The sequence below is a fragment of the Sphaeramia orbicularis genome, chromosome 20, assembly GCF_902148855.1.
Source record: "Sphaeramia orbicularis chromosome 20, fSphaOr1.1, whole genome shotgun sequence".
NCBI classification, from domain to species: domain Eukaryota; kingdom Metazoa; phylum Chordata; class Actinopteri; order Kurtiformes; family Apogonidae; genus Sphaeramia; species Sphaeramia orbicularis.
Genome location: NC_043976.1, coordinates 3,505,975 through 3,530,843, shown reverse-complemented (window position 1 = coordinate 3,530,843; position 24,869 = coordinate 3,505,975). Strand labels below are relative to the sequence as shown.

General features: G+C 41.9%; 1 protein-coding gene across 3 annotated transcripts; it reads left to right on the top strand.

Annotated features, from left to right (window-relative positions):
* Nucleotides 1-290: 290 nt before the first annotated feature.
* Nucleotides 291-23,822, top strand: l3mbtl4 (L3MBTL histone methyl-lysine binding protein 4). 3 transcript variants are annotated; one of them, XM_030122976.1, is made up of 18 exons: nt 291-371; nt 1,026-1,077; nt 6,605-6,690; nt 7,943-8,047; nt 8,125-8,260; nt 8,548-8,633; nt 9,122-9,273; nt 9,688-9,764; nt 10,883-10,968; nt 11,059-11,169; nt 11,546-11,660; nt 11,736-11,835; nt 12,064-12,201; nt 12,408-12,482; nt 12,562-12,641; nt 16,635-16,795; nt 21,064-21,126; nt 21,217-23,822. In XM_030122976.1, the coding sequence occupies exons 1-18, from the start codon at nt 306-308 to the stop codon at nt 21,469-21,471; spliced, it is 1,944 nt and encodes a 647-aa protein (XP_029978836.1). In that variant the 5' UTR covers nt 291-305; the 3' UTR covers nt 21,472-23,822. The 3 variants fall into 3 exon arrangements, with proteins under 3 accessions (XP_029978836.1, XP_029978835.1, XP_029978834.1); XM_030122975.1 differs by having other exon boundaries at nt 11,546-11,835; nt 12,562-12,635; XM_030122974.1 differs by having other exon boundaries at nt 11,546-11,835.
* Nucleotides 23,823-24,869: the final 1,047 nt, after the last annotated feature.

The following is a 24,869-nucleotide window of genomic DNA, read 5'->3' as shown; positions in this document are numbered from 1 at the left end:
TGATGTTTATATGTTGATGTTAATCTTTTAATCGTTTATTTGTTTATTGATGTGTATCTGTTGACGTTTATTTGTTAATTAATGTTTATCTGTTTGTTGATGTTCATTGTTTATTTTTTTTAGAAGTGTTGGATTTTAAAACTGTGTATTTAAGTCTTTAAGGATCTTTTTTATTCACATGTAAAATATGAATGATGAATGTCATGTCTTTGTTTATTTAATGTCATGTGTTTGTGTTTCTGGTTGTTTTGTTGTTTATCTCTGTCTCTCTGTCGCTCCCTCTGACGTACGCATGCCACAAGCGCATGCGCTGCGTGTCTTCAGCATTTCCGTGTTGCTCGAGCGGCGGTGTCAGTCGGTGTCCTCGGACGGTAAGTTCGACTGTGTCCGTTGGGGTTCGGTTCGGCTCGGTTCGCGTGTCTCCGTGCGTCTAGGGCTCCAGTTGCACTCAGCGGCTCGGGCTCCGGGTCCGGGACGCCCTCCGCGCGTCGGAGGTCGGCGGAGAGGCCCGCGGATCGCCGCCGACTGTCAGCTGTTTGTTTCCGGATTCACCTGTCAGGTTAGATGGGACGGAACCGCGCACTTCCGCCCAGACCGCCACAATAAGAGCCGGACTGTAATCAGAACCGGTTCGACACAGAAACGGGATTAACAGGCTCTGAATTTTAGTTTAAAGGAAACCAACACGTTTGGACCCAAATCCGGATCCGTTCCAGAATGATCGCACAGGAACATAACACTATCTGATGTTTTCATGTTTCCAGTTCAGCTTTAAATCAGTTTGGTTCCAGATCGGGGTTCACATGTCAAATCCGACCAAAGCACGTCCAGTGTCACCCTCTGATCCAAAATGTTATCGGGGTTTCAAATCCTTACTGGACAAACAGATGGTTCCTCTGGTTTCTCTGAGTCCACTGGTTCCACTGGTTCCACCACTTCCTCTCCTTCTTCCAGTTCCTCTGGTTCTGGTTCTGAGAAACCTCTCAACAAAAGGTCATTCAAGTCATTCCATCACTGTTTTACAGAAAACCAAAGAAGAAAAGACGATGAAGAACAAAGTCAGCAGTGGAGCACACGGTAACACACACTTTATCCATTATTACTGAGTTCTGTTAATGATAGTCCACTTCAATGCAGTTTCTGTGTTAACCTCAGATGAACATCTCACATCTAATTAAAGTTTTCGTTTAGTTCAGATTTGGTTCTGGTTTAGTTTGGTTTTGGTTCCAGTACAGGTTTGGCTTTGTAAACCAGAGTTGTGGTTCAGGTTTTTGGTTTTAGTTTAGTTCAGGTTTGGTTCTGGTTCAAGTGTGGTTCTGATTTAGTTCTGGTTCAGGACTGGCTCTAGCTTAGTTCTGGTTCAAGTTTGGTTCAAGTTTTTGGTTCTGGTTTGGTTCAGTTCAGGGTTGATTCTGGTCCAGGTTCAGTTCTGCTTTAGTTCAGGTTCTGGTTTAGGGTTGGTTCAGGTTGGATTTGGGTTAGTTTAGGTTTGGTTCAGGTTTGGTTCAGTTCAGCTCAGGGTTGGTTCTGGTTCAGGTTTAGTTCAGGGTTGGTTCTCTTTCAGGATTGGTTCTAGTTTTGTTCAAATTCTGGTTCAGGTTTGGTTCTGGTTTAGTTCGGGTTTGGTTCAGGTTCTGTTGAGACTTGGTTCAGCTCAGGGTTGGTTCTGGTTCAAGTTGGTTTAGGTTTGGTTCTGGTTTAGTTCAGGTTTGGTTCTGGTTCAGTTCAGGTTTGGTTCTGGTTCAGTTCAGTGTCAGTTTCAGGGTTAGTTCATGTTCAGTTCAGGGCTGGTTTTGGTTTAGCTCAGGTTTTGGTTCTGGTTCAGTTCAAGTTTATTTCAGGTTTGGTTCAGGTTTAATTCAGGTTTGATTCAGGTTCAGTCCAGGGTTCGTTTTGGTTTAGCTCAGGTTTTGGTTCTGGTTCAGTTCAGGTTCAGTTAAGGTTCGGTTCAGGTTTGGTTCTGGTTTAGTTCAGGTTCTGGTTCAGGTTTAGTTCAGGTTTAGTTCAAGTTCAGGTTTGGTTTTTTTGTTTGTTAGTTTTGTTTTTTTGCTTTTATTTTTGTTTAACAAATTAATAAAGAAATAACATTGCCCAGTCCTGGCAGAAACATACAAATTCACACGTACAGAAAATACACCTAAAAGTAATTGCCATAAAATTGAGGGTTTTCTGAATAAATAGAAATAGTAAATAATAAATAAAGGAATGAATGAATACAACTAAATAAATGAAATAAAATAAAATGACAGTACAATTATAAAATTATAAAATCAGACCATAGTAGCGTACAATTGTAACACAGAATAGAAAATCAAATCATATAGAACTGTTTTTTCAAGAAAGCCATATATGGACCCCATAAACAGGCAAATTTCTTGTCCTTTTTTTTTAAACAATATATGTTAGCCTTTCCAAGGTGAGACAAGTAGCCAGTTCTTTTATCCACAAACCAACAGAAGGTATATCCATACTTTACCATAAAAGTCCAATTATCCGTCTGGTTTGTAAAAGTCCAAAGTCAATGAGTAGTGACTGCTTCAAGGTTACAGCAAAATCATCAGGATACATGCCCAGCACACAAAGTTTAGCACATGATGGGACTTCCTTCCCAACAACAAGGCTTATACAATCTATCACAGATTTCCAGAATCGCTGTAGCTTTATACACTCCCACAGACAATTATATAAAGTACCTTTTTCCTCTACTTTTCACACAGAAATCTGGAGTGTTGGGGAACATCTGACTAAGCCTGTGTGATATAATTTTGCATAAGCCATTTGTACAGTAAAAATATATATTTTGTGTTAACAGATTGGGTCTGGGCTTTAAAACAAGCAATTTCCCAATCTCTTTCCTGAATATCTAAGTTAAGTTGTGTTTCCAGGCCTCTAGTTTTTTGATAATCGAATCCTTTGAGGAAGTAATAATTCATAGAACCAGGAGAGTTGACGCCTACTATTTATATCTGACAGAGTCAACTCTTCAATTCTGGAAAGCTGAGGTACAGAGGACAGATGTTTATGAGTGGATATAGTGTTTAAGCTGTATGTACACTCCTGATCAAAATTTTAAGACCACTTGAAAAGTTGCAAGAATTTTGCACTGTTGGATCTTAAAAAGGTTCTAAGTAGAGTTTCAAAATGCAAAAGGAAGAAATGAGAGGGAGACAAAAAATTTGAGCAAGCACTTAATTGAAAACAATTAAACTGAAATAGGCTGTTCATCAGCTGATCAAAAGTTTAAGGCCACAGCTCAAAAAAACCCAAACCCCCCATGAAATAGAAATAAAAATTTCAAAAAAGGACTCAGTAAATGAGTAGCTCCACCGTTCTTGTTGATCATTTCAAAAATTAGTTTTTGTATGCTTAATTATTATTATACTGAACAAAAATATAAATGCAACACTTTTGTTTTTGCTCCCATTTTTCATGAGCTGAACTCAAAGATCTAAGACTTTTTCTACATTCCCAAAAGGCCTATTTCTCTGAAATATTGTTCACAAATCTTTCTAAATCTATGTTAGTGAGCACTTCTCCTTTGCTGAGATAGACAGCATGATTATTGCATAGGTGTGCCTTTGGCTAGCCACAATATAAGGCCACTCTAAAATGTGCAGTTTTATCACACAGGACAATGCCACAGATGTCACAAGTTTTGAGGGAGCATGCAATTGGCATGATGACTGCAGAAATGTCCACCAGAGCTGTTGCCTGTGAATTGAATGTTCATTTCTCTGCCATAAGCCATCTCCAAAGGCGTTTCAGAGAATTTGGCAGTACATACAACCAGCCTCACAACCACAGACCATGTGTAACCACACCAGCCAAGGATCTCCACATCCAGCATCTTCACCTCCAAAACCATCTGAGACCAGCCACCTGGACAGCTGCTGCAACAATCGGTTCGCTTAACCAAAGAATTTCTGTACAAACTGTAAGACACCGTTTCAAGGAAGTTCATCTGGATGCTTGTCGTCCTCACTGTGGTATCGACCTGACTGCAGTTCATCGTCGTAACTGACTTGAGTGGGAAAATGCTCACATTCAGTAGTGTCTGGCACTTTGAGAGGTGTTCTCTTCACAGATGAATCCCAGTTTTCACTGTACAGGGCAGATGGCAGATAGCTAGGAGTGCAACGGTACAGGTAGCCCACGGTTCAGTCTGTACCTCGGTTTTTCTGATGTGGGTTCAGTCTAAAGTCGCTTCTCTGTCCACTGTCGCTCACTGAGGAGTGGGGCTTCCCCGCACTACGTGCTCACATGCATGTCGAACGAGCGAGACAGAGTGAGAAATCAATTGCAAAGCCAAAAAAACACGCAGTACATAAGGGCGGATTGTCCCATGCAGGGCACTCCGAACGGTACAGTTTTCCTGAGTACCATGGCGTCGTGTGGGTGAGCGGTTTGCTGATGTCAACGTTGTGAATCAAGTGGCCTGTGGTGGTGATGGGGTATGAGCAGGCGTATGTTATAGACAACAAACACAGGTGTATTTTATTTGATGGCATTTTGAATGCACAGAGATGCCATGACAAGATCCTTAAGCCCATTGTTGTGCTGTTCATCTACCACCATCACCTCATGTTGACCATAATAATGCACAGCCCCATGTTGAAGGATCTGTACATAATTCTTGGAAGTTGAAAACATCCCAGTTCTTGCATGGCCAGCATACTCAGCAGACATGTCACCCACTGAGAAATGTTTGGGATGCTCTGGATCGGGGTATACAACAGTGTGTTCCAGTTCCTGCCAATATCCAGCAACTTCGCACAGCCACTGAAGAGGAGTGGACCAACATTCCACAGGCAACATTCCACAGGCCACAATCAACAATCTGATCGGTTGCGTTGCGTGATACAAATGGTGGTCACACCAGATACTGACTGGTTTTCTGACCCCCCCGAACCCCCCCACTACAGTAAAACTGCACATTTTAGAGTGGTCTTTGATTGTGGCCACCCTAAGGCACATCTGTGGAATAATAATGCTGTCTAATCAGCATCTTGATATGCTACACCTGAGGGGTGAATGGATTATCTCAGCAAAAGAGAAGTGCTCACTAACACAGATTTGTGAACAATATTTGAGAGAAATGGGCCTTTTGTGTACGCAGAAAAAGTCTTAGATCTTTGAGTTCAGCTTGTGAAAAATGGGAGCAAAAACAAACGTGTTGCGTTTATACTTTTGTTCAGTGTATTAATTATTATGACGATGGGAGTGTTTCCAGGAGGCTAGTGGGAATGTTGCTCCAAGTGGTGTAGATGGCTTCACATAGGGCATCCACTGTCTGGAACTGATGTCCATTTTTGTTAACTTACTTGCCATCCATCCCCAAATGTTAATGGCTTTAGATCTGAGGAACACGCAGGATGGTCCAAAAGAATGACGTAATTCCTCTGGAAGAAGTCCTTTGTCAGGCAGGCACTGTGAACTGCAGCATTGTCCTGTGGAAAAACCCAGTTAAAACCCAATGTTATGGAATCCATGTCTGTTTTTTACAAAACCATTTTGGTCATTAGTAACAAGTTATGGGTAGGGATGCACCGATACGAGTATCGGCATCGGCTCCGATACTCAGTGTGTGTGCTCGTACTCGTAAAAGTAACCCGATAGAAATGCACCGATACCACTTACGGCCGTTTGACATTCACAGTTCAGTGCAGCAGGTAGGAGGAGGAGGAATAATGTGTGGGGAGTGTGGAGATTTTTCAAAATAAATGACGGTGATAAAAGTAACACTGACTGCAAGTAACGTTACAGACACAGACAGATACAGACACAGTGTTCTGTCCGTCCTCTGCATACATTCCATCCTTTTCCAGGCGCTCGTGGATGCGTTAACAGAATGAGAATACCAGCGGGAGTACAGAACGGTGTGGACCGCCGCCAACAGAAGTGAAAATGAAACTTATGGCTCATTTCTCTTTTCTCTTCCTGCTGGAGCTAAGCTTTTAAACCTTACCAGTGAAAACGCTGCAATATTAGTATCACATTAGTGTTGCCTCTGTCATCTCTGTGTTTGTTATTACTGACTTTCTTCTTCTTTTTCTCATTAAACTTTCCTCTTCTTCGTGGTATCTGTCCAGTACGGTTAATTCAGAGCGGCGCCCCCTGGTGGATTAATTGAGAAAAACTCATTCCAACACATTAAATGTCAGTAGCAGCACTTTGTTCCAGTCAGACTAATGACAACGACAATAAAGCACATTTACAAAAGGAACTAAGAACTGGAATGGGGTTATTGAGGACTCGTATCAGTACTCGGTATCGGCAAGTACTCAAATGTAAGTACTTGTACTCGGTCTAGAAAAAAGTGGTATCGGTGCATCCCTAGTTATGGGAGATATGTTTCTAATCTGCTGGCTAAAACTTTGCACAATATTTTTGTAGTTCAGGTTTAGCCCAGGTTTGGTGCTGGTTTAGTTCAAGTTCTGGCTCATATTTGGATCTGGTTCAGGTTTGGTTCAAGTTTGGTTCATTTTATAATGTGAATGTAATCTGTTTCAGATCAGATCCCTCACATAAACCAGCCAATCAGTGAAAGTCATGTGACTGCAGTGTTTTCTCCATTGTCAAAGGTGTGTTTCTGTGTTTTTTGCAGTGAGCGTGAAGAGACGATTCTGGTCATGGCAACATTATCTGGACCAGCAAAATGCCCAAGCTGCTCCGCCAGCGCTGTTTACCCCAGTAACACAAATACTGTTCCTTGTTTCTCCATAACCTGTCTTCATAATTCATCTCTCTGACCTATCTTTCTGAACTATCTCTATAGCCCATCTTCATAACCTATCCCTCTGAGCCATCACTCTAACCTAGGGTTTCTCAATGGGGGCAGTACTGCCCTCCAGTGGGCATTTTAACAATGCTGGGGGGGTTTGGAACAAGAAAGCTGAGAGGGGGGCACTCAGACACAAATGCAGAGCGTTAGTCACTGTTATCACTATCTAGTATCTATATCAGAGCAAACTTTGCTCATTTGAACATGAAATAATATAAAACTATGTATTTTGGGCATGATTAGAGATACCTGTGCTGCCGGTGCTCTCGTTTTCCTACTACCTGCACGTTATCTCCATAGCAACATCCCTAAACAAATTCCTATGCAGTGCTGACTGCGTGCTCTAGAATCTTTGGGCAGAGGGATTGACAGTTCCTGATGGCTGACAGCAGCCGAACCCGGCTTCGCAGGTTAAAATTCCACGTATAATCAAAATGTACACAAGTACAGTTACATATAAAAAGTGTAATATCAAAACTTAATTAAACAACATGGTGGAAAGCAAGAAAAAGGCACTACCCATGTGTCTGCTATGTGAACAGGTTTTCCGCTGCTGTAGGAGGACTTGTCTTCTGCTTCTCACTTTTCTTGTCTTACCTCGTCGAGCAGGGATTCAGCCAAGCTCTCCACTTGCAGACAAAGTACCGCAACTGTGTGAATGTGGTTGACTCTGCTGACCTCAGATAGAAATTGACATCTCCGTTTCCTGCAGTTAAAAAGCAGGCAGTGAGTCACCAAGCACAGGGTTCACACTAACTTGAGCCCCGTTTTTTGCATAGGTTAGTTTCCGTGGCTAATTGTCCAGTTTTTATCAGTAGGAGTTTTTCTTTGCTTGAAGTTGCTTATTTGTTGGGCTACTTTAAATTTGCGACAGGCTGCAGCTGCAGTCTTGTTCCTCTGCCTTCAGTTAAATAGCAGTTAATTTAAAAACTTGGATTTACATACAGGCCTAGGTCTGCTTAATTGAGTGCACAGGAGGCTTATGATGAGGTGACAAGGCATCAAAAAAGGTTATGGGAGATATACACTAACTCATCTCTCTGACCTGTCTCTCTGACCCCTCTCTCTAAGCCGTCTGCATAACGTGTCTCTCTGATTTGTCTCTCTGACCCCTCTCTCTAACCTGTCTTTTTGACGTCTTCTGTCCTGGCTGTCTCTCAGTCCCAGGGTTTTCCCAGTAGAAGAGCTGCTTTTAAAGTGGGGATGAAGCTGGAGGGCATAGACCCATTACATCCCTCCATGTTTTGTGTGTTGACAGTTGCTGAGGTAACAAATACACACGCCTGCCTCTATGTCATGATCTGATTGAGCGATTGGTCAGGTGACGGTCTACTGTCTCTCAGGTAATTGGCTGTCGCCTGCGTCTCCACATCGACGGGTTTTCAGAGTGCTATGACTTCTGGGTAAATGCTGACTCAGCTGATATCCGACCACCAGGATGGTGTAAAGAGAACAACCAGAAACTGCACCCACCCAAAGGTAAGGCAATCAGCTCTGCTCACACACACCAGTCACCTGACACAGGTGTGCTCTGTCTTCCTGGAGGGTTTGTTCAGGTATAGTGTAAAGAAGAAGTCTAGTCATTGTACTTAATAGTGTAGTTAATTCTATTGTCTGTTTTTGAATGTTTTGTTTATCATCTTATGACATATTTGGTTATGATGTATTTACTCAATGTTCTGCACATTTGTTTGTCCTGTACTGTTTTTTACTGTCTACGTGGTTTAGTAGACACATTAAAAAGCCTACCTCTGTCTGTCTGTTAGGTCACAGTGAGACAGACTTTGATTGGCAGGTGTATTTGCAGTCGTCAGGTTCACAGGCTGCGCCTCCAACGCTGTTCGAGACTACAGTGAGTTACTGTTGTTAATAATTTTCACTGTTATTATAATGATCCTGGGAACTCTGCTCCTATTCTAATGGGGTTCCACTTAGATTAGATAATATGAGCCAGTCACAATGATTTATCTGATATGGGGTGTGTCCTTTGGGGATCAGCTGCACTTGTTCCCGCCCCCTTTGCCATCAGTGTGATTTTTCTTTGATTCTGTTGTATTTAAAAACCTGTGCCAATGGGTTTTATAATGCCAGATGAGAAAAGGAAAATTAAAAAACCATGGATCTTCGTATGAAGTGCAGTCTGATCCAGTAACATCCTCAGTCTAGTTCAGTGGCTGGAGGTCTGTCCATTTATGACCAGGCATTTTGGTCTGAGTAGACTGATAACTTTAGTTCTTTGGTAATCAATCATTTAGCAATTTGATGCTTTGGCAGGATTTGCCATGGCACGGAACTTAGTTAAATGTAGTCATACATATGAGTTTAACCTGTATCTCTCAGGGTAGCGCACCCTGTGGGTTCAAGGTAGGGATGAAGTTGGAGGCTGTGGACAAGAAAAACCCTGGACTCGTCTGTGTTGCATCCGTCGCCAATGTCGTCGAGGACCGAATCCTGGTTCATTTTGACAACTGGGACGACACATATGACTACTGGTGAGATGGGTCACAGACAGACAGACAAGTCACAGACAGACAGACAGACAGAGAGGTTACAGACAGACAGGTGACAGTTAGACAGGTCACAGGCATGCAAATAGGCCATGGACAGGCCATAGACAGGTTAGAGAGAGAGAGAGGTGAGACAGGTTACAGACATACAGACAGATCACAGACAGACAGACAGGTCACAGACAGGTCATAGACAGGTGGCCAACAGGTGACAGACAGACAGGTTACAGAGAGACACAGACAGATGACCACAGACAGACAGGTTATTGTCTCTGTCTAAACTACACTTTCTGTTCATAATTGTAATTTTTTAATCAAAGCTTTGATGGGTTTGATGACATGGATGCTGTAAAAGTGATGTTTCACTCAGACCCTGTTCTGTGTGTTTTGATGGATCAGGTGTGACAGTAGCAGTCCTTACATCCATCCTGTGGGCTGGTGTGAAGAGCAGGGACGACCTTTGACCTCTCCACAGGGTACTGACATGTAAACATACATTACACTCAAGTATGTCAAAATGCATGTTGTAAGTAATTAATGTGAATGAAAGTTGCCTTATAATGATGATCTCATTAGCAGTAATATGGTGATGATGACATAGATTAGCTACATTCTTCTTCTTCTTCTTCTTATTATTATTATTATTATTATTATTATTATTATTATTATTATTTTCTAAAAAGAAAAAGGATAAACAATAGTATTAGCAGTGCTCCCTTGCTAATGTTATCCATTTGAACTGCTTAATAAAAAATGTGTGTCTGCATATCTTTCATTTTTCATAACTTGAAAAACCAAAGGTAACATTTATTTTTATTTATTGTCTTTAACTTCCAGTTAACACAGAAAACTATGTAGAAAACTGGTGACAGGAAGTAGAATTTTAACAGTGAATACAGTTTTAATTCTGACCTCTCATTTTTTAACACTGTCCTCTTATTTTGATGGTCTTCACCTCTTGTTTTGTTGGTCCTGTCCTCTTATTTTGGTGGTCTTCATCTCTTTATTTTGGTAATTCTGTCCTGTTATTTTGGTGGTCTTCACCTCTTGTTTTGGTGGTCCTGTCCTCTTATTGTGGTGGTCTCCATCTCTTATTTTTGCGGTCTTCACCTGTTATTTGGTGGTCCTGTGCTCTTATTTTGGTTGTCCTGTCCTCTTATTTTGGTGGTCTTCACCTCTTTATTTTGGTGGTTCTGTCCCTTATTTTTTTGGCGTAGATAACCAGGAATTCCGTCCATCCAAGATTTTTTGTCCAACTGATTTCCTGAATACTGTTCACCTGATTCTTTTCAAATTTGACACATGTTCCTTACTTAGGCCTTTCTCTCAATTTTTGTATTTAAATTAATCCCAGAGTATCAATGAGGAGGAGGGGCGAAGTGTTGTGCCACCGGGCAGGGGCATTAGTAAGCTCCACGTACTTAATCACTTGTGACATCTTATTTTGATGATCCTGACTTTTTTTTTTTTTTTGGTGGTCCCTGCATATTTTTGAGCGTTTTGTCCACTTATTTTGGTGGACCTGACCTCTTATTTTGGTTGTTTTGTCCTCTTATTTTGGTGGACCTGACCCCTTGTTTAATCCCATTTTTAGGTCATCCTAATCCAGAGAATTTCCTGTGGGAGGAGTATCTGGAGGAAACTGGTTCCATGTCTGCTCCCAGTTCAGCCTTCACGCTGGTAAGAGGAGGAGCAGGAAGAGGTGGACGAACTGTCCAATCAGAGAGGTGAATGTGACTGACAGATGTCTCTGTGCTTCTGTCCAATCAGAGAGCTCCTCATGGTTTCCAGGTGAACCACAGACTGGAGGCGGTCGACAGGAGGAACCCAATGTTGGTCAGAGTCGCCACAGTAACAGACATAGAAGACTACAGGGTCAAGGTACTGCTTACCTGTCTGTTTATCTGTCTGTTGTTTACTTGTCTGTTTATTGGTCTGCTCACCCATCTGTCTGTTGACCCGTCTGTCTGCTCACCCATCTGTCTGTTGACCCATCTGTCTGCTCACCCATCTGTCTGTTGACCCGTCTGTCTGTTGACCCGTCTGTCTGCTCACCCATCTGTCTGCTCACCCATCTGTCTGTTGACCCATCTGTCTGTTGACCCGTCTGTCTGCTCACCCATCTGTCTGTTGACCCGTCTGTCTGCTCACCCCTCTGTTTGTTTACCTGTCTCTTTGCTCACTTGTTTATCTGTTTCCCTGTCTGCTCACTCGTCTGTCTGCCCACCTGTCTCTTTGCTCACCCGTCTGTCGGCAGGTTCATTATGACGGCTGGTCGGACCAGTTCGACGTGTGGTGTGACAGTGACCTCAGTGACCTTCATCCTGTGGGCTGGTGTCAGAGGACTGGACATCCACTGGAATGTCCGCCAGGTGAGACAGACAGGTGGTGGATTCATCTCTCAGTTGATATACCTGAACCTGACCGTGTGTTTGTTTGTTCTACAGACTCCTCCCACCTCCCCTCCCCCTCTCAGGGCATTTGTCCGACCCCTGGCTGCCGAGGAGTCGGACACATTAGAGGAGCCAAGTATACTGGACACCACAGGTGAGCACACCTGAGCTGTGGATGATCCAGTCAAATAGACTGTGACAGGATCATGCCTGTCACACGCACAAAACACACCTGTATCTTTGCTGAGTCGTGTTTGGACTTACCCTCTCTCTCTCTCTCTCTCGCTCTCTCGCTCTCTCGCGCTCTCTCTCTCTTGCGCTCTCTCTCGCGCTCTCTCCCTCTCCCTCTCTCTCCCTTTCCCTGTCTGTGTCTATGTCCCAGTGCCTTTGGTTGTCCATATTCAGACATTAACATGAGGAAGGAGGTGGTGCTTCCTGATCGACTGGGAGGAGAGAGGGTCGTTACTCTGGTACCCATCACCACCACACCTCTGCATCACCATGGCAACCAGTCAGACAGGTACGCACACCTGAGGGTGAAACAGTTAGTATGTACCTAACCTGTCTGACTGACTGACTTTCTCTCTGCCCACTTGTTTATCTGTCTGTTTATTTTTCTTTCTGTCTGCCTGTCCATCTGACTGTCTGTCTGTTCCTGTCTGACTTTGTCTTTCTGTCTTTCTATCTGTCTGTTTTTTCTGTACATCTTTCTACCTGTCTGTGCAGGGTCTCTGTCCAGGTGAAGACTGAACCCAACCCCCTGCTTCTGTCTCTGGGAAAGAGGCGGAGACTCGCCGACAGGTAACTTGAACCCAAACATGTTTCAGAGAATCAGAAGAACTATGACCTCATCAAACTAACTCCGCCCTCTCATTCTCAGACTGTCTCATCCAACCAAACTCCTCCGAGTCAAACAGGAAGAGGAGGATCTTCATGTCACAGCCATTGGTCCAGGTACCGGTGAGGACAAAGTACTGTACTACTAAATGTACTTCTAATACTGATGATGTCACCAATATTATAAGTATAATGTCATTAATAATACAATTAGCTGATGTAACATGATGTACTATTGTAACTACAGAAGGATGTAGAATTTATTCAAGAATGTATTAGTACTTTGATTCATAGTGCTTAGAGCCTGACCGATGGCCGATTATAGCTTATCACCAATTAATCAACATCGGCCAATATGTAGCCAACATATTAACTTTTTTTGCTGCACAGAGATTCTGTCGCTCGCTGGCCCTGTGTGTGTGTGTGTGTGTGTGTGTTTGTGTGTGTATGTGTTTGTGTGTGTATGTGTGTGTGTTTGTGTGTGTGTGTGTGTGTGTGTGTGTGTGTGCTGCCCAGAGAATAAGAGGAACTTTAAAGCAAGTTAGTTTCACTTTCACTCCTGCTCAGACAATGACACTATCACCCCCCCACACACAATCACATATTCACGGAGCTACCCCCCCCCCACCCCCTGCTTGCGCACTCTGACAAGGATGGACTGCTTATTCCCACCTCACCCCCCCACCCCGCTCCGAACCCCCAACCCCGGCGAAAATCACAAACCGCTACCGTGTGCTCTGACAAAAATGGACCACTAAACCACCCCCACTTCGAAAATCACAGACACCCCCCCCCCCCCCGTCTTATGAAGTATTCACCCCCCCACACACACCCATGTCTGTGCACTTCCTGTCTACCTCACAGTTTCATTCTGCCAGCAGGCCTGGGTGTTAATAGTGTAGGGGAGACTGGGGACAGTTGTAACACGGGTCAGTTGTAACTCTTGCAGTTGCTCCAATCAGGAACAATTTAGGACTCACCTAACTCACTCTGCACATGCTCAGTTTAGTCCTTAGTCCACATGGGAAGTTGTAGTGCCGTGAGGCAGACATATCCTAATTTGTGAGTGAAACATAATTGTGTGGTAAGTAATATTTTTTGCTCTAATTATTTTTGTGATTGCATAGTTTGCATTTGAAAGTTGTGTAAATTATACTTGTGAGATAAACAAAGATTTATGCAACTGTTTATCCACCTGTCCACAATTATCTAATATAAGATTATTATATCCTGTGTAGATCAGTGTTCTTATTTCATATATCGGCCAATATATCGGTTATCGGCCGATGTATTGGATATCGGCTTTTTTTAGCCCCCAATATTGGTATCGGCATCAACCCCAAAAGTCCCTTATCGGTTGGGCTCTAATAGTGCTGTGTTTCCAGTGTGGACTGTTACTCATGCTGCAGTATCTTCAGTGTGTATTTGTACCTATATTTTCAGTGTGTATTTATGCTCATAGTGCAGTATCTTCAGTGTGTATTTGTACCTATATTTTCAGTGTGTATTTATGCTCATAGTGCAGTATCTTCAGTGTGTATTTGTACCCATATTTTCAGTGTGTATTTATGCTCATAGTGCAGTATCTTCAGTGTGTATTTGTACTCATATTTTCAGTGTGTATTTGTCCTTTAGTGCAGTATCTTCAGTGTGTATTTGTACTCATATTTTCAGTGTGTATTTATGCTCATAGTGCAGTATCTTCAGTGTGTATTTGTACTCATATTTTCTGTGTGTATTTATGCTCATAGTGCAGTATCTTCAGTGTGTATTTGTACTCATATTTTCAGTGTGTATTTGTGCTCATAGTGCAATATTTCCAGTGTGTATTTTTACTCATACTGCAGTATTTCCAGTGTGTATTTGTACTCATAGTGCAGTATTCCCATTGTGTATTTGTACTCATGGTGAAGTATCTTTAGTGTGTATTTGTACTCATAATGCAGTATTCCCATTGTGTATTTGTGCTCATAATGCAGTATCTTCAGTGTGTATTTGTACTCATAATGCGGTATTCCCACTGTGTATTTGTGCTCATAGTGCAGTATCTTCAGTGTGTATTTGTACTCATAATGCAGTATTCCCATGGTGTATTTGTGCTCATAATGCAGTATCTTCAGTGTGTATTTGTACTCATAATGCGGTATTCCCATTGTGTATTTGTGCTCATAGTGCAGTATCTTCAGTGTGTATTTGTACTCATATTTTCAGGGTGTATTTGTGCTCGTAGTGCAGTATTTCTAGTGTGTATTTGTACTCGTAGGGAGGTCACTTCTCCAGTTCAGTTGTTCATCATTGTTCTGTTTCTGCTGACTCAAACGTTCCGTTCTTAGACCAGCTGATGTTCTGCATTCTCAGCTCTTTGGCTCCCTCAGGTGTTGTCAGGTGGTTGCTATGGTGATGAGGATGCTGTTAAACCATTCTTTAACCCCTTGTGGTTTTACTATAGGTGATCTTCATCGTGTCAGCATCTGTTATGTAAAAGTGTGAATAAACAGTGGAAACAGTCACACCCTGACTTCATCTCCGTTGCCATGGAAACAGTTGGCCGATGAATGTCCGTTTCCATGGAAACTGCTTCCTGTAGTAACTGCAGTGGATGGTTGTGGACGCCGCAGCCTGACAGCTCTTGTTCTTATTGATTATTCTATTGGTTGTTGTCGTTGATTATTGATCTGGTGATTTATCAGGTCGTTGATCAGGTGATTTATCAGGTCATTGATCACATAATTTATCAGGCCATTGATCACAGCTTTGCCATAATGTGTAATATGTCCATGCACTGTAACTTACAGTATCTTCAGTTACTAGTTTTTATTTATAGGTTTGAAATACAGTGTCTGTCCAAAAAAAAGTCACACACTCTAATATTTGTTTGGAGCACCTTTATTTAGATTGAGACATGAATTCGCTGTGGCATCATTTCGATAAGAATCTGGAATAACACAACATTTATTTCCATCCAGAGCTGCATGTATTTTTCACCAAGATCTTGTTTTGATGATGGGAGAGTCAGACCACTCTGGAAACTGTGGTTCTAGTCTGGACTTCACACTTCTGGTCTGGACTCTGGTTCAGGTCTGGTCATTCGTTTTTTCAGGTTCAGCTGAACTGATTCTTTGGACTCATAACGTCCAAGACCAGAACCAACCAAACCAACTCAAGATCAGAACACTAACCCCCAGGCTGGTACTGTAGGCACTAGGTATGATGGGTAATCACTGCCCCCCAGGCTGGTACTGTAGGCACTAAGCATGATGGGTAATCACTGCCCCCCAGGCTGGTACTGTAGACACTAAGCATGATGGGTAATCACTGCCCCCCAGGCTGGTACTGTAGACACTAGGTATGGTGAGCAATGACTTCATCCACCTCTGGACCAGGGGCGATGTGGACTCATTAGACTACATGACCTTCTTCCATTAAACACAGTCCAGTCTTTATGCTTCTACTGAACTGAAGCTTTTTTTCTGATTATCCTTATATATTTTATTTCGCTCCACAGCTGTTCAGTCCTAATCCCTTGAGCATCCTTTATACTGTGGGTGTGGAAATGTTGTTACTTTCACTGTTAAACATAGCTGTGAATTTTACTGTTGTTTTTTTATGATTTAATTTCACCAAACATCTAAGTGGTTGCCGATCACAATCATTCCAGATTTGTTTCTAACCACATTTCATCCTGGAAGATGACGGTTCCTCACTATCCTTCTAGTTTGTAATGATGGGTTGGACAGTTCTTAACCCAGTTTCAGTCCTTTTCTCCATAGATGTTTTCTTTCCGTCATGCCAATAATTGTACCCTTCTGAAACACATTAACATCTTTTCCACAGCCACAGGATGTGTCTTCCACATGGTTGTTTAATAAATGAGGAGTGACTCACTCCATCAGTTAGGGTTCAATAACATGTTTCAGCTGAAACGTAATCACCCATGCACTAATTATCCAAAGGGAGGCATTTACCTATTTGTTAAATCCAGATGGCGACAGTATTAATGCTTAAAGCCCTGGAACAGTTAGTCAGTGAATGTGTTTTATTGTGTAGTTTACCATTTGTACTCCTGATGTTTTCCTAAGCCCAACTCAGCCTAACCCGCCCCTTGTGGTCCTGTAGAGTCCAGTCTCCAAGCTGCCCTCCACCAGTCCGTCTTCCTGTCCGCCATGTCAGCGCAGCCTGGACGCGACCTGTCACTCTGCTGGGAACAACATCGCAAACTTCTGCCAGGCGTCATCGGAGTCCACGCCGATGCTGTCCAACACTGGAGCGTCCAGCAGGTGACCCCCATCTGTCCACCACCTCAGACACACATCTACGACATTAAGACACGTCATTATTAGGAATTAATGAAATACATAGTAAATGTTAAATAATAGGAGTAAGGGTTTGTAGTTTGACCCCACCCTAAAAAACAGCTGAGAAACAATTGAAAGATTCAGTCTCATTTGGAATTGTATCAACATTTAATTAAATAACTACATACAGTCTCAATATCTGGTAAAGTCTGATGGATTTGGAGTTCTGTACAAAATTGTTATGGATTTTTTTTTTTCCATTTGACTGATGACAGAACATATTCTAGACACAGAACTTAACCCCTAAAATCAAACAGACTGAATTGTACTTGATCTGACTTCATACTATTTATGTTGATTCCATTGATGCTGCTCTCCCTTCTTTAAGTTTTTCAAGTTTGTACATGAAAGGATAGGGAGGTCCCATCTTCATACCACCAAATATGACACAGATAGTACAAGTCTAATTTCAACACGCAATGCACAACTTAACCTTATCAATCTACCAATCCAAGAAGTTGGTGACCTGTAGAAATATTCTTAACACTTTTCTGCCAAAAGTGTTAGTAAGTTGCCAGCCATCATCATTCATTCTTGAGATATCAACATTTACAACATGACAACCGGGCAGGGCGGTGGTGGCTCAGGAGGTAGAGCGGGTTGCCCAATAAGGGTTGGTGGTTCAAGTCCTGTTCTGTCCTAATCATGTGCCACTGTGTCCTTGGGTAAAACACCTCACTCACCTCGTTTCCTGTGTCATTCACACTGGTGTATGAATGTTTGGTGGTGGTTGGAGGGGCTGTTTGGTGTGAATTGGCAGCCACGCTTCCGTCAGCCTGCCCCAGGGCAGCTGTGGCTACAAACATAGTTTACCACCACCAGAGTGTGAATGTGAGAGTGAATGAATAATGGATCAATAATGTAAAGCACTTTGGGTGCCTTGAAAAGCATTATAGAAATCTAATCTATTATTATTATTATTAACAACTTTTTGAACAAAAAAACTGAGAAAATTGCTTTTTTTAATCAAAGATATTTTCAAAATAAAACTGATTTGCTATTTATATTTTGACTGTCATTTACAAATACTAACACTGTATTCAGAATAACAAATAATAATAATAATAATAATAATAATAATAATAATAATAATAATAATAATAATAATAATAATACCTCCTAAAGCACTAGATTTCTTACAAATTTTACACATTTACATACATCAATTATGATTCATCAACATAACAGTTAAGCCGTTTTTATATAAACCTTTCCATATTCCTCATTTTCAACCAAACTAGTGCAGTAAATCTATTTTGGCAATGGCTACTGCCACAGTACTGTGGCACGAAATATCGGTTTGTCTATTTCCACAGAGCCAATCAAATGATAGCATTTGTACTGTGACAATAAGCAGTAACAACATTTTGTTGCCACAGCGTCAGTCAAGGCTACTGTTGCATGAACTCATTAGCCTCTTGTTGCTACAGTACTGTGGTGATATATGGCATATACGTCCCATACACACAACAACAAAATTATGTCAATCCGCAGAAGTTTAATATCGTTTTGGCCTTTGTCCACATGACACTGGCATTGTCAGTGCCCTGAAATGGTATTTTTGGAGAACAGGTCCCAGAGCGTTAAAATCTCACACCGCCGCCCTCACATTGCCGTATGGATAGGCAAAACACCACTTTTTGGAAACAATGACGTCATGTGACTAGAAGAAGAAAATTTTGGATATAACCTCATGTGCATGTTCACTACATTCTTCTGTGATTTTAGTTAGGGGTCAACTGATCATTGGCCTGGCCGATTATTGGCTTCAATATTCGTCATTTTGACCATTATTGTTATCTGCTTTTTAAAGTGTCTGACGGCTAATATGATGGGTCAAACTGAAAACAGGGTGATTTTGGCTCTGATGTAGCCGGTTGTCTCAGCTCCGAGCATTGTCCCTCCCACAGCACCATCTGATTGGTTACACGGCATGCCAATCAGCAGTGCATCCACTGCTGATTGGCATGTGCCACATGTGTGTGAAAACTGGGCAGACAGCCAGACACATGGAGGAGAAGCCGGCTGCTTCAAGCCAGGTGTACAGGCTTACATGAGGGTGAGTTCAGGCAGCAGATTTTGCCAAAGTTGCTATAAAAATCACAATCCTTTACAACCCATGGCTCCAAATAATATTACTGAAAGTCCCAATATATGAATGCCATAAGTGAAAGCACTGTAAAGGGAACACTTAGCGACTAACTTTTACCATGTAACTTAGCTTCGAGTGCACCCCCCCTTCTGTCTGTATCACTATGAGACTGTTGGGTAATCATAACGATAGGGAAATAGTCTGTGATAGTTGTAAGGTGTGTGTGAGAGAGTAAAAACCTGCAATAATTTCAGGTTGGTTATTGGCTGTTAGTGGCTGATAAGCTTAGCCTTTCTCCTCCTCTCTGTCTCACTGTGAGACGGTCACTCTATTACAGCATTGATGAGCGTGCAGAGTGCTCATTAATGGACATTGTTAGCCAAGCCAGCTGACTTACAACTGCAGTCAACTGACATGGTGATATCAATGCTGTGATAGTGAAGTGTGTGCGAAATTAGAAACTGTAGAGGAGCGGAGTGAGAGAAAGTGGTTGGGAAATGTTTAACAACTCATGATCCCAGGATATTTTACTTTACTTTTTTCCATTTTGAGAAATCCCAAGCCTTAGAAAATGACATTGGTAGATGAAATGCGCCTGAAGCTCTCTTTGGTAGTGTCTTGTAAGAAGAGGAGAGGAGCATGATGGTGTTTAAGACTTTAGACATAATGTAAAGGCATCTAAGGCCTACACTGACTACATGGTGTACAGTGTTCAAAGATCAGTAAGCTCTCCTATTGCGACTGTAGTTTTTTTTTTGTTTTGTTTTTGTTTTTTTTTAAGGTATAAGTCAGTAACAGTAATTAGCAGCTGAGTTGCCTAGTTTTGAATGACAGGGTCCCTGCTATCCCATGCAGTTAAATGATAATATTTATGATGACTTTATTTACTTATAAAAAGTATAGAGAGTTATTTATTTATTTTCAGTTGAATTTATGATATATAGTTGAGCCTGGCAGTTCCCAGAGTGTGTTTTGTTAATTGAAAAATAAACATGCTGAGTAGCATTTAAACAAAGTTAAATGTTGGTGTTTGTATGATTCAAGTTTTTGACACCAAGATTTAAATTTTTACATCAAACGAATATCGGCTCCAAATATCGTTTATCGGCCTTCATGATCATTAATATTATTGATGTTGGTATCAGCCCTGAAAAAACATATCGGTCAACCCCTAATTTTAGTTTATCCTGCAGCTTTGTTTATGTTTGTGTACAGTGGAACATACAGGTGTGGCATACATATTACACTGTTTTAACCAACATGTGGCCTGTTGAGCCTTCAGGGTTAGGGTTAGGAACAGGGTTAGGACTAAGAACAGGAATAGGAACAGGGTTAGGGTTAGGAACAGGGTTAGGGTTAGGAACAGGGTTAGGACTAAGAACAGGAATAGGAACAGGGTTAGGGTTAGGAACAGGGTTAGGGTTAGGAACAGGGTTAGGACTAAGAACAGGAATAGGAACAGGGTTAGGGTTAGGAACAGGGTTAGGGTTAGGAACAGGGTTAGGACTAAGAACAGGAATAGGAACAGGGTTAGGGATAGGAACAGGGTTAGGGTTATGGTTAAGGCACAGCCCGCCTACTTACCCAATACCTATTAACCATTGGTTAATGTGTGGGGTAGAAACAGATTACTTAAGTATTTTACTTATGCAATGCTCTAGTATGTGTTCTTACTCACCATAATTATTCTAATTAGCATGTACTAGTTTACCCGTCTGAGATGATTTAGATATATGCTAAAAGCATTAATCCGTGATCCTTCAGGGGTTGTCAGTAGAGCAGAAGGTACTACTCCTGCGGTGGTGGAGTAGTACCACTATAGTACATGTTTGAAAACATTTGAACAAGATTTGGAAGATACTGTTAAGTACTATTCTTTAGTTTAGTGAAGACTGTTTAGTGTTCATGGACATTTTTTCTCAGGCTAAAACAGAAATAGAGTCAAACTAAGTGAAGTGCTGCAGCTTTTCTTTGTAGTAGTTCGAGTTGCAGCTGTGATTAATGAGTCCACAGAATGTTAATGCAGCACTTCTGTAGAAAAAAAAAAACAGGTATCACAGCACACCTGTCTCACAGCTCCACCTGTCTGTCTCTTCAGGTGTCAGATTTCATCGAGTCTCTTCCTGGTTGTGAGGAGCAGGCGAAGCAGTTCAGAGACGAGGTGAGAACATCAAACAATCATCTGCTGCAAGTTTGATGTCATCCCATGATGCTGCTATGATCTTATTGACTCTTGTCTCTCTCTGTCTAGCAAATCGATGGGCGGGCTTTCCTTCTGCTCACCCAGAGGGACATCGTTAGGATCATGTCAATCAAACTCGGGCCTGCTCTCAAAATCTACAACTCCATCCTGATGTTCAAGCACGCTGATGACAAGAGCCAGCCACAGGCCAAGGACGGGGGCCAATCACAGGCTCACAACAAGAGCCAATCAAAGGTCGAAGATGGGAGCCAATCACAGGCTGAGGACAAGAGCCAATCACAAAGAGAGGAGACTGACACCTGACATCTGACATGTTACGTGGCCAGTGTCCTGTTGTCCTTTTTGTTTCATGTGAAGACAAACCTCTGTTCAAACACAGTGACCACACCCCTATTCATTCATCGGTCCACTGTGTCAGAGTCAAAGGACAATAATGGACCATAATGTTCTTAATTATGTCTTGATAAAGTACGATGTGTAAGACCAGAGTTACTGTCACCATAACTAAAAAGACCAAACAGATAAAACTAACTCAGAGGCCTTTAGTGTCCCCGGAGGAGGGCAACTACATGTCAATAAATGTCCACAGTGAAGGAACAGCAGTCTATTCTGACTGTTTACATCCATTTTCAGAACTGCTTTCATCCTCATGAGCGTCGCGGGGGTGGAGCCTATCCCGTCCACCAGTGGGTGAAGGTGGGGTTCACCCTGGACGTGTCACAAAGAAATAACATTATTAGATGTATTATTTTGATGTAGAGTCACTTAAAAGTGTAAATAAATCAAATTCAGGGTTAGGGTTAGGTCGCCGTTAACTCAGGTCCAGCTCTCCCAAATGGAGCCCAGTGTTCAGACTAGATTAAAACCATGTCATGTGATTTAAGGTTCTTTTATTCTCTACATTAGATACTCGTATGCATATGAACGGCACCGTCTGTCTGTCCTCTCCCTTCATTTAATTTGTATTTCTGTCCGCCTCCTGAATCTTACGGATTCGTACCAGAGGATATGTTGCAGTACCACTGGGAACCATGGGGGGCAGTGTTGAGATTTGATGCCAATAATTTACAGAAATGGAACTTTTCAAAGAACAACTGAGTGAGTTGGTGAAAAACTACTGACAGATTTATGACAACATTCTCAATATCCAATTTAGTAAAACCTCCTCTGTTATTACCATGTTTGTTATCATTGACGACGACTTCTTTCAAAAAACTCTACCCTTCTTCTTGGTATTTGTCCATTATGTTAATTCAGAGTTGTCAACACTCATTCCAACCTCATTCTAACCCTAACATGATTGAAACACACACATCTGCTTTCATATATGGGAATAAATGAACCTAATGGAAACTGTCCAGTATCAGGTTAGGGTCTGGCCCAGGGTCCAGGTCTGGTTCAGTGTCTCGGTTCAGGTTTTGTTAAGGGTCTTTTTCTGCGTCAGGGTCCAGGTCTGGGTCTCAGTTCGGGTTTGGGTCAGAGTCTGGGTCTGGGCTTGGGTCCAGGTCTGGGTCAGGGTCCAGGTCTGGGCCTCGGCCTCGGCCTGGGTTTGGATCTGGTTCTGGTTCCAGGTCAGGGTCTGGGTCCAAGTCTGGGTTTGGGTTAAGGTTGTCACACCTTTAGATTTGTCATATCCAAATCTGGGTCATTTGACAGTAAAGTAGTTGACTGTGGTGTGTACGCAGTTCGGTAGAGTATCTTTTTATTTAATTTAATTTAATTTAATTGTATTTTATGCTCTGTTCAATTGTGTTGACCTGAAAATGTGACGACAATTATGTGAAACTACAAGGAAGAGATTATGGTATAAAATGAATACTTTAATAGTCTGTAATAATAGAGTATTTATGTTTGAGGCATTCTCAGTGATGACAGGACAGATTACTGCAAAGTCAAATTAATTTCTTCCAATGGAAAGAAGAGACTTTCATAGACAGGGTTTTGGTTTTTGGTGACTAGTGTGTTGAAACTAGTTATTATAACTAGGTTAGTTGTGTCCACTGTTGACATTCCGTCCCTGATTTGTGGATCGGACTCTAAAGTGCATTTATTCGACCTGAGTTCAAGAGACATGATGGGATGTGATCGTTGTTTTTATAGGTTTGATGTGTTCGACACAACGATGAATCCGTCCTTCAAACCTTTGAGTGAACTTGGTGAAATATGTTAGAATATGAATAGACTCTGCCCTCACCATCAGGTCCCTCCCATATTTGCTCCTCTCAGGATTTCACATGGTGTTGACATCATGCAGGAGTACGACACCTCCTTCTCTGTGGTTTATGATGTCCCAGATGAGTATATATTTATAATTTGTCTGTATAGTATTAATAAGAGTATCTATTGTTCTCTACTGTTTATATTTCTATTTTCTATAAGATATAAATCTATATATTTGTACTGTGTTTCATAGCCTCAGTTCATTTACTGGGATTCAAACCAACAACCGTTCAGGACACTGGCTGAGGGCTGGTCCTTTGAACCCACCCCAGCGTCACTCTGCTGCACATGCTCAGTTTATACAATCAGTTTTTACAACACTCAGTTCCCTCAGGTTGCCAAGGTAATGGGTTATTTACTGTTATTTATTCTGTTCTTTGTTTTTCTGTCAGTGTTTGATGAAATCAATAAAGTTTCCTCTGGTCTGTCGTCGATCACTTGGTTCATTTGATGGGTTGGAACGTGAAGTCATAAAAACCAGGGGACATTATTGACCTTCAGAAATAAACTTCAAAAACACTTTGAAATACCTCACAAATCACTAATTATTGCTTTGGGATTATCTGGAACTTTTTGAAAAACAAGGAGAAGGATGAGCACTAGTTAGTGAATATGAGGACACTGAGGGAGCAGTGGGTGCTGAGGAAGGACCACCAGACTGAGTTCAGGGACAGAAAATAATCACAAATGTCTGGAAAAACAAAGAGTTTTTTGGGGGGTGACCTGTTTTGTTCTGTAGGTGAGTGGAAGGTAAATGTTCATCGTATCTTATCATCCACCACTGGGACCAGAGTGGGAACGTTTGGGCTACTTCCAAAGGGCCTTGGTTGGAGCAGTGTGTTCTCAGAATATATACTCTGTAGTTTGGGTTCTCCACTGGGGCAGGTTTCACTGGGTGTGAATACCCATCTGTGGAGGTTGTCCTTCCAGCCCTCCTCCCAGTCACTCATTCTGCTGAAGGCCGTTCCATAAAGGATGGTGTCAGAGATTGGTGGGAGTGGATGGTATGCTGGTGTTCTGTCAGACTCCGCCCACTGTTCCAGCTGATATTGTGCTGGTGAGAGCAGGGGCCTCTGGATACATGTACAGATGGGAAGTGTGGCAGGGCGTGGTCAGGTCACTCCAATGGGAAAGGCTGCAGATGCTGTCATGTCTCTGTGATGACAAACAGCAAAAGAATCACAAGGTGATTTTTGACACTTTATTTTGCTCCATTACACTTATCCAGGCATTGAAACGTATCTAAGTTAGTTTTTATGACAAGTTTGAAAAACTTTTAAAAGAATGCAACTTAAATATAGAAACCATTATTATGGGGGATTCAAATATTAACTGGGAAGACTCAACTTGCAGACCAAAAAGGCTGACAGATACATTTAATCTTTTCCAGTTAATTGCAGGTCTGACAGCTTCAAGTAGAACACAAATTGATTTATATTCAGTAAAGCCACTTTTACACAGAGATAGAGAGGCTTTAAAGT